This window comes from Scomber scombrus, chromosome 5 (genome assembly GCF_963691925.1).
Source record: "Scomber scombrus chromosome 5, fScoSco1.1, whole genome shotgun sequence".
In the NCBI taxonomy this organism is placed as follows: domain Eukaryota; kingdom Metazoa; phylum Chordata; class Actinopteri; order Scombriformes; family Scombridae; genus Scomber; species Scomber scombrus.
In genome coordinates, this window is record NC_084974.1 from 32530871 (window position 1) to 32540874 (window position 10004).

Here is a 10004-nt window from a genome sequence, read left to right on the forward strand (position 1 = left end):
CTTTTCTTCCATCTTTCCATCCTTCCTTCTTTCCTTCCTTCCTTTATTCCTTCCTTCTGTCCTTCCTTCCTTCTGTCCTTCTATCCTTCCTTCCTCTCGTCCTTCTGTCCTTCCTTCCTTCTTTCCATCCTTCCTTCTGTCTTTCCTTCCTTCTGCCCTTCTTTCCATCCTTCCTTCTGTCCTTCTTTCCTTCCTTCCTCTCGTCCTTCTGTCCTTCCTTCCTTCTTTCCATCCTTCCTTCTGTTTTTCCTTCCTTCTGTCCATCTTTCCATCCTTCCTTCTGTCCTTCTTTCCTTCCTTCCTCTCGTCCTTCTGTCCTTCCTTCCTTCTTTCCATCCTTCCTTCTGTCCTTCCTTCCTTCCTTCTGTCCTTCCCTCCTTCCGTCCTTCCATCTTTCTTACCTGTCTTCTTTTCCTTCCTTCCTTCCTTCCTTCCTTAAAGATGTTTAATTTAAGGGGAATCATCACATTTGAGGAGCTGAAACTAAAGAACATCTTTTACTCCTGATTGATTATTAAGGTTTTTTTTCCTGTTAATCAATAATCAATAATCAATACTGTCTGTGCAGGTTGACTCACGGCTTCCAGCAGCGATGTGCTTTCAGGAAAGCCGCCAAGAAGCCCGAAGCTAAGAGAGCGGAGGAGGAGCTGGTTCCGACCCGCATCGAGCCTGAGAAGAAGAACCCGACGCCTCTCTGGGAGCAGCTGCCTCCTCCTTCCTCCAGCAGGGGGCCGCCGCTCAGCCGGCTCATCAAACCCATGCTGTTCACTGTGGGGGTAAGTGCTAATCAATCAATCAATCAATCAATCAATCAATCAAACTTTATTTATACAGCAGCTTCCATTCAGGTTAATGTAGTTCAAAGTGTTTTATAGTTAATTGACAAGCTGATAATAAAACAGAACATAAAGAAAAGGAATAAAGAACAAATGAAAGGACAAAAACTGGGATATAATTAACAATACGTGCATATGCTGGTACTTCTAAACCAGCAGATTCAATGCTTTACCATAGCATACCATAGTATTGCTAAGGGTAGAGGAAAAACCACAACATATATCAAGGAGATATATGGACGCGTAACAGATCACAGATCAGCAACTTGAAGAAAGAGAAGAGAAGAATCGTGTGAAAGTGAAAAACCTCATTAACGTCTGAATGTGTGACGTCAGAGCAGCCAAGCTCTCTATGACCTGCTCAACTCAGTCTCGGGCATCAGACTCAGATATAATATTAGAATTCACCTGGGCAGCTAATTCTAACAGTGTTTGCACAGTCTCAGGGAGCGCGTCCATATATCAGATGAGCACAGCGCCCCCTACTGTATTAGATGGGTAGCACGGTCAGCACGGAGCTGAAGAAGAGCAGCAGAAAGTCTCTCTAGAAGTCTGCAGAAAGTCCCTCTAGAAGTCTGCAGAAAGTATCTAGAAGTCTGCAGAAAGTCTCTAGAAGTCTGCAGGTCTCTCTAGAAGTCTGCATAAAGTCCCTCTAGAAGTCTGCAGAAAGTCTCTAGAAGTCTGCAGAAAGTCTCTAGAAGTCTGCAGAAAGTCTCTCTAGAAGTCTGCAGAAAGTCTCTCTAGAAGTCTGCAGAAAGTCTCTACAAGTCTGCAGAAAGTCTCTCTAGAAATCTACATAAAGTCTCTCTACAAAATCTACAGAAAGTATCTAGAAGTCTGCAGAAAGTCTCTCTAGAAGTCTGCAGAAAATCTCTCTAGAAGTCTGCAGAAAGTCCCTCTAGAAGTCTGCAGAAAGTCTCTAGAAGTCTGCAGGTCTCTCTAGAAATCTACAGAAAGTCCCTCTAGAAGTCTGCAGAAAGTCTCTAGAAGTCTGCAGAAAGTCTCTAGAAGTCTACAGAAAGGCTCTCTAGAAGGCTGCAGAAAGTCTCTAGAAGTCTGCAGAAAGTCTCTCTAGAAATCTACAGAAAGTCTCTCTAGAAATCTACAGAAAGTCTCTAGAAGTCTGCAGAAAGTCTCTCTAGAAATCTACATAAAGTCTCTCTAGAAAATCTACAGAAAGTCTCTAGAAGTCTGCAGAAAGTCTCTCTAGAAGTCTGCAGAAAGTCTCTCTAGAAGTCTGCAGAAAGTCTCTAGAAGGCTGCAGAAAGTCTCTAGAAGTCTGCAGAAAGTCTCTCTAGAAGTCTGCAGAAAGCCTCTCTAGAAGTCTGCAGAAAGTCTCTAGAAGGCTGCAGAAAGTCTCTAGAAATCTACAGAAAGTCTCTCTAGAAATCTACAGAAAGTCTCTAGAAGTCTGCAGAAAGTCTCTAGAAATCAACAGAAAGTCTCTCTAGAAAATCTACAGAAAGTGTCTAGAAGTCTGCAGAAAGTCTCTAGAAGTCTGCAGAAAGTCTCTCTAGAAGTCTGCAGAAAGTCTCTCTAGAAGTCTGCAGAAAGTGTCTCTAGAAATCTGCAGAAAGTCTCTAGAAGTGTGCAGAAAATCTCTCTAGAAATCTGCAGAAAGTCTCTCTAGAAGTCTGCAGAAAGTCTCTCTAGAAGTCTGCAGAAAGTCTCTCTAGAAGTCTACAGAAATACAGAAAGTCTCTCTAGAAGTCTGCAGAAAGTCTCTCTAGAAGTCTACAGAAATACAGAAAGTCTCTCTAGAAATCTGCAGAAAGTCTATAAAAGTCTGCAGAAAGTTGCTGATCTGTGATGCGTCCATATATCAGATGTGCACAGCGCCCCCTACTGTATTAGATGGGTAGCACGGTCAGCACGGAGCTGAATAAGAGCGGCTATTGACATCACTCTCACACTAAAACGAAATAGCAATGTGCTCTTTGTTTTCTTTTTGATTATGGCATAAAATGTGTAGTCTTGAAGAAGAAAATGAAAATGCAAATAGGATGATTGATTATTAATTTTATTTATGAGTCAAATAATGCAACCACCAGGCGGGGAGTTCCGGTCCTCTGCAATGATGCCAACGCGGAAGTAACTTAAAACTGCATTCTATCAAAAGGCCACCAGGGGGCGACCGTTTTGGTGTCAAAAGGACTTCCGTCTCTATACAAGTCAATGGAGAATTCACCAACTTCTCACTTGATTTCTAACCTCAGTAAACGTTTTCAAAATGTGTTTATGGTCTCAATCGCTAGTTTAAAGCCTTCTTCAATGCAGTATGATGTTCATTTGGGACATTTTGGCCTCTCTGATTTTATAATTTGACAATTATAAAATCTTTGACAATGAAGCAGGGTATGCATTAGGGCGTGTCTACGTCGTGATTGACAGGTAAAATAAAAGATTAAAGTTTAATAAAAGCTGAACTAAAACTAGGTGAAAAATGAGATTAAGAGACAAAAGAAACAGACAAATAAGATGATGATGATGATGTCACCGTGACGTCACAGACAGCTTGCTAACTTCCTGTCAGTTTACAGGCTGCTCCTTCGGCTCGGCGGCCATCTGGCAGTACGAGTCCCTGAAGTCTCGAGTGCAGAGCTACTTCGACGAGGTGCGAGCTGATTGGCTGGAGAAGATCCGACCTCAGAAACGAGGAGACGTCCGCAAAGAGGTGACAATAATATCTGTGATGTTTTATTCTCTGTATGAGGGTCGTTAATGTGGTGCAACCCAGCGTCCAATTGGTGTAACCACGATTTCATCATTTTATACTTTTTCATTTTTATAGAAATACTCCCAAAATGTTTCTTTTCATTTTTCTCTTCTTTCTCTTCTTTCTTCCTCTCTAGGAGGATAAAATATGTAATATTCATCATTCTTTTGTGGTTACACCATTTGACATTTTCAGGAGCATTCAGTCTAACAAACCTGATGCTGCTTTTAAATCTAGTTTAACTGATTTATGAATTCATCATCTTACCAACACTTATGTATTCATCACTGACCCATAAAGTCGTCCTCCTGCTCTGATTGGCTGTTTGTGTTTCAGATCAACCAATGGTGGAGCAGCTTGAGTGAAGGACAGCGGACGGTTACAGGTGAGCCGACGGAAACACATTTGACCTGCTCCAGCTTCCTGTGTTCATGTTGTAGATATGACATCATTTCCTGTTAGTTTAAAACAGTTAAATATGTTTATTTCTCCAGTTTCAGTCTAATAATCCTGTTTCTCTCTTTCTCTCTCTCTCTCTTTATCTCTCTCTCTTTCTCTTCCTCTCTTTCTCTCTCTTTCTCTTTCTCTTCCTCTTTCTCTCTCTCTTTCTCTTCCTCTCTTTCTCTCTCTCTCTCTTTATCTCTCTCTCTTTCTCTTCCTCTCTTTCTCTCTCTTTCTCTTTCTCTTCCTCTTTCTCTTTCTCTTTCTCTTTCTCTTTCTCTGTCTGTGTTTTTTTCCCAGGGATCATTGCTGCTAACGTCGTCGTGTTCTGCTGTTGGAGAGTCCCGTCGATGCAGCGCTTCATGTTTAAATATTTCACTGCTAACCCCGCCTCCAGTGAGTCAGCACACGCTCTGGATTATCTGTTGATTTGGGATTACATTGTTTTTATTATCACTTTCAGGTTTAAGCTTGGTTTAAAATGTGGATTAATTGAGGATTATTTCATTAAAACCTGGATTAATTCAGGATTATTTAATTTAAACCTGGATTAATTGAGGATTATTTCATTTAAACCTGGATTAATTCAGGATTATTTCATTTAAACCTGGATTAATTCAGGATTATTTCATTTAAACCTGGATTAATTCAGGATTATTTCATTTAAACCTGGATTAATTGAGGATTATTTCATTTAAACCTGGATTAATTCAGGATTATTTCATTTAAACCTGGATTAATTCAGGATTATTTCATTTAAACCTGGATTAATTCTGGATTATTTCATTTAAACCTGGATTAATTGAGGATTATTTCATTTAAACCTGGATTAATTGAGGATTATTTCATTTAAACCTGGATTAATTCAGGATTATTTCATTTAAACCTGGATTAATTCAGGATTAATCGATGATCTAAATAGTTAAATCAGTTAATCAGCTGATCACTGAAGCTCTGAATGAGGCAGAGTCGTATTTATTAATATATTCTTGTGTAAATCAGGTGTTTTAAAGCTCTTAAAGTTTAATAAAGACTAACTGTTGTTGTTGTTGTTGTTGTTGTTGTTGTTTATCCTCTCAGAGACAGTCTGCTCTCCGATGAAGACTAACTGTTGTTGTTGTTGTTTACCTTCCTCAGAGACAGTCTGCTCTCCTATAAAGACTAACTGTTGTTGTTGTTGTTGTTTACCTTCCTCAGAGACAGTCTGCTCTCCTATAAAGACTAACTGTTGTTGTTGTTGTTGTTTATCCTCTCAGAGACAGTCTGCTCTCCTATAAAGACTAACTGTTGTTGTTGTTGTTGTTTACCTTCCTCAGAGACAGTCTGCTCTCCTATAAAGACTAACTTGTTGTTGTTGTTTACCTTCCTCAGAGACAGTCTGCTCTCCTATAAAGACTAACTGTTGTTGTTGTTGTTGTTTACCTTCCTCAGAGACAGTCTGCTCTCCGATGCTTCTCTCCGCCTTCAGTCACTTCTCTTTCTTCCACATGGCCGCTAACATGTACGTTCTGTGGAGCTTCTCCTCCAGCGCTGTTTCCATGCTGGGAAGAGAACAGTTCATGGCCGTCTACATGTCAGCAGGTAAGCAGCATTCACTCATTCATTCACTCATTCACTCACTCACTCATTCACTCATTCATTCATTCACTCATTCATTCACTCACTCATTCATTCACTCACTCATTCACTCACTCATTCATTCACTTATTCACTCATTCACTCATTCACTCACTCATTCACTCATTCACTCACTCATTCACTCACTCATTCACTCACTCATTGATTCACTCATTCATTCATTCATTCATTTACTGCTTCACTTCTTCACTCCTTAATTCACTTATTTATTCACTCATTCATTCGTTCATGTATTCCTTTACTCATTCACTCACTCATTCATTCACTCATTCATTCACTCACTCCTTCATTCATTCATTCATTCACTCATTTACTACTTCACTCCTTCATTCATTCACTCATTTACTACTTCACTCATTCATTCACTCACTCCTTCATTCATTCATTCATTCACTCCTTTACTACTTCACTCCTTCCCACCTTCACACCTTCACTCCTTCACCTTCTTGTTCTTGTGTTTTCAGGAGTTGTTTCTACGTTTGCCAGTTACGTGTGTAAGATGGTCACTGGGAGGTTCGGTCCGTCTCTCGGAGCGGTGAGTAACGAACTGTGTAGATATGTACAGCAGTGGGTTTCTCAACCTCAGGCTCAGGGGCCCCTAAAAGGACACAAAGTGTTTCCTGGGGGTCAAAAACAAGAACTCATGAAGCTGGTTTCCTGGTTGTTTTTCAGTCTGGAGCCATCATGACCGTCCTCGCTGCTGTTTGTACCAAAATGCCAGAAGCTAAACTGGCCATCATCTTCCTCCCCATGTTCACCTTCACTGCTGCTAACGTAAGACTCTCCTCACTCCTCTAACTTCCTGTCTCTCAGCTGTATGTGTGACTGATCCTCCATCTCTCTCTCTCTCTTCAGGCTCTGAAGGCCATCGTTGCTATGGATACGGCCGGTGTGGTGCTGGGATGGAAGTTTTTTGATCACGCTGCTCATTTAGGAGGAGCGGCGTTCGGAATGTAAGTTAGATTTAGTTAGTGAAGTATGACTCATATTGGTATAATTTAAAGACTGTGTAAAGTGAATTCAGACATTTTCTTCTAAACACATTAAATAGGTCATAAATGTATTTCTAAAAAAGGTTTAAAAAGCATTTCAACCATTTAGATTTGAATTGTGGAGCTAGGCTTCACAAACTGTGTTTCAACATTTCTGTGTCCGTAACCCGGCGTAATAAATACATTCAGCGCACACTACTACTACAGTCTACAGTTAGCCAGTTAGCCACCAAGCTAGCAGCCGAGTTAGCAGCTGAGTTAGCAGCAGAAAGCTCTCAGACCTAGCGTCCATGTTTCTGGTAGAGGTGGTGACTTTGATTGACAGGTGACACTTGGTAGGGGGCGGGGCTTCAGCGGCCACGCCCACAGCGTTTGGGAGCAGAGAAAGAGGCAGACTTTTACACAACTTTGAAGCCTAATTTCATATATTTGGCGATTTTTTTAATCATTCAAATTTGGCAGGGTGGTTAACAACACACTTTTCTGTGGTATGTCAAACTCAGAACACATATTTATTTATACTTTACACGGACTTAGTAGTTGTGATGCAATAAATCACACACAAACACACCCTGCAAAATCATTATTTAAAGACAAAAACAGACACAATATAAAAGTATAAATGTTATAAATATCTCTCCTGTGCTTCCTCTCTGCTGCAGCTGGTACATCATGTTCGGTCACGAGTTGATCTGGAAGAACCGCGAGCCCTTCGTTAAGTTCTGGCACGAGCTGAGGACGGGAGGCGGGCCGAGCGGAGGCGGCAGCAACGGCCCAGGAGGCTCCATCTAAAGACTCCTGCAACCCGACACCAAGAGACTCCTAACGTTTAAATATGTATAAATGTACAGATGTGCAGAAACCAGCAGGAAGGAGACGCAGCTGCAGCATCCGTGCACCAATCAGCTTCCTCACGGCGGGTTCAGGAGGGAGACAGGAAGCAGGCGGGAGACGTGGAGGATGAAAAACTGCAAAAACGATGCAGATTTTATTTCTTTATGTTTGTTCTTTTTATTTGTTGTTTATCTGTTCCTTCCTCCCTCCTTCTCTCTTTCCTCCCTTCCTTCTTTCCTTCCTCCATCCACCTTCCTTCCTTCCTTTCCTCCCTCCTTCTCTCTTTCTTTCCTCCCCCTACCTTCCTTCCTTCCTTCCTTTCCTTCCTCCCTTCCTTCTTTCCTTTCCTCTCTTCCTTCCTTCCTCCATCCTTCCTTCCTCCCTCCCTCCTTTTCTTCCTTCTTCCTTCCTCTCTTCCTTTCCTTCTTTCCTCCCTCCTTCCTCCTTCCCTCCCCTCCCTTCCCTCCTTCCTTCCTTCCTTCCTTCCTTCCTCCTTTCCTTCCTTCTTCCCTCCCTTCCCTCCTTCTTTCCTCCCTCCCTCCCTCCTTCTCTCTTTCTTTCCTCCCCCTACCTTCCTTCCTTCTTCCCTTCCTTCCTTCCTTCCTTCCTTCCTTCCTTCCTTCCTTGATTCCTTCCTTCCTACCTTCTTTCCTTCCTTCCTCCCTCCTTCCTTCCCAAACAAGCAGCACAAACACACAGAGAGCTGCACATTATTCACTCATAGTTTCTCTCCTGTAAAAAGTTTCATAACAACAAACTGTTCATTTACGAGATTTATAAATATATTAAAGTAAATCACTCTGCAGGAAGCCAGTTGAAGTGTTTTTGTATAATTCATATTTCTGTCTGGAATCGTCGATGTTTGATCAGTTCTGCTGTGTGATCATTTATTTGTAAAATATTTAAAATAAAATTATCACTGGATCTGAAATGTATAGTTTCAGTTTTTATATGATGGTTTCATATGAATATAAATAAATAAGGAGCATAGTTGTTATCAGGAGCTGTGAGATTTCAGGAATAAAGTCGAGAAATATGATGAAAATGTCTCATTTTTAGTGAATTTTACAAGAATAAAATTGTGTTTTTAAGCCACAAAATGTTTATTTATTCTCAGTGAAAGTAAACAAGTTATGACATTTAAATTAAATAAAAAAACCTGTCACATGATTTCTGTGTTGCCTGTAATATTAATACAGAAATATACACATTCATAATAGTTTTTGTTTTTTCTGAACTTTTTGTAATAAATAAAAAACGTATATTTTTAGTGCCAGGGGTGCAAAGCTCCGAGCCACTACCTCAGCAGTAATGCTGTAGAGGGAGAGCCTCTGGGTATCAATTAATCTTGCTCATACTTATTCTTCCGCCAAATTTCAGTGCGTAACTCCTCCCACAGCTTTCAGAAAACCCCGACAATATACATCAAAACGTGCAGCTCGACGGGAAAGGGGTACTATTATTTGGAATGTTCAAATTCCAATTTTTCCCAAAGTTATTCCCAAAATACCGGGAAAATTCTCCATTGAAAATGAATGGGATTTTTTTTTTTAAACCACAAAATTTCACCTTTTTTCAGAGTCACCTAGCTCTCTCATACCTGCACGTAGAAATGTGATTCAAACATTAAAACGGAGGAAAACTTGTGCTCTCTCCAAAACACCAAACTGTTTTTACATAACATGTAAACTTTTCAAACTATGAGCAGTCAAACGAGGAGTGGAAATCACTTTTTCTTCAAAGTTAGAGTGGAAGCGTCAGTTAGCTTGAGTGTGAGAAGCAGTAAAAAATAACCTTAATTTTTATTTTTAACTCGAGCTCACGGCCAAACCGTGAAAAGGAGACAAATAACTTTTGGTCAAAATGACGACATAGGTGTTGGGATTCATAAAATGTGATGTTGACAGGCGGGGAATGCACAAAATTTAAAAGGGGGGGCCGAGACCGGCAGCAATACCTTTCTCGCTCCCCATTGGCCCTAATGTAATCGTCTTTTTTTTTCAAAAGAATCTCACTCTGTCTTCGCACTGAGCTTACGCGCTCATAATATCTGAATAAATTAAACACTTTCAGAATCTGCCGGCTTCTGTGTCTCTCACGGTGTTTTCGGTTTTTGGACAGGAGTTACGGTTTTCTCACAGTTTGCAATTGTTCGGGACCTTGTCAGAAGCCAAATTCTGGGGGCATTTTGAGAATTCTCTGCTGTCCTTGACAGCCTGTTGCTGGGCAGAAACTGAGCTACTTTTTGTGATTGGCTAATTCCTGTCTGTCTATTTTGCCAGTTAACCGAGCTAGCTCTCAGCGATAGCATCCATGTTTAGGGTAGAGGTGGTGACTTTGATTGACAGGTGACACTCTGTAGGGGGCGGGGCTTCCGCGAACTCGGCGGGAACGCCCACAGCGTTTGGGAGCAGAGATAGAGGCTGATTTTTACACAACTTTGAAGCCTAATTTCACATGTTTGGCGATTTTTTTAATCATTCACATTTGGCAGGGTGGTTAACAACACACTTTTCTGTGGTATGTCAAACTCAGAACACATATTTA

The 10004-nt window shown here is 40.9% G+C and overlaps 1 protein-coding gene across 2 annotated transcripts in view; it reads left to right on the top strand.

Moving 5' to 3' along the window:
* The window catches only part of parlb (presenilin associated, rhomboid-like b), an 83864-nt gene that overhangs the window by 1196 nt on the left and 72664 nt on the right, over nucleotides 1-10004 (top strand). The window contains exons 2-10 of one of the 2 annotated variants that reach the window (XM_062418582.1): nucleotides 569-776; nucleotides 3370-3510; nucleotides 3889-3937; nucleotides 4294-4389; nucleotides 5425-5574; nucleotides 6096-6166; nucleotides 6304-6405; nucleotides 6487-6584; nucleotides 7286-7750. In XM_062418582.1, coding sequence (XP_062274566.1) covers nucleotides 569-776; nucleotides 3370-3510; nucleotides 3889-3937; nucleotides 4294-4389; nucleotides 5425-5574; nucleotides 6096-6166; nucleotides 6304-6405; nucleotides 6487-6584; nucleotides 7286-7415 — 1045 coding nt within the window. In that variant the 3' untranslated portion in view covers nucleotides 7416-7750. Of the gene's footprint in view, nucleotides 1-568; nucleotides 777-3369; nucleotides 3511-3888; nucleotides 3938-4293; nucleotides 4390-5424; nucleotides 5575-6095; nucleotides 6167-6303; nucleotides 6406-6486; nucleotides 6639-7285; nucleotides 7751-10004 lie in introns of those variants that run through there. The other variant, XR_009925143.1, reaches the window with a different exon arrangement.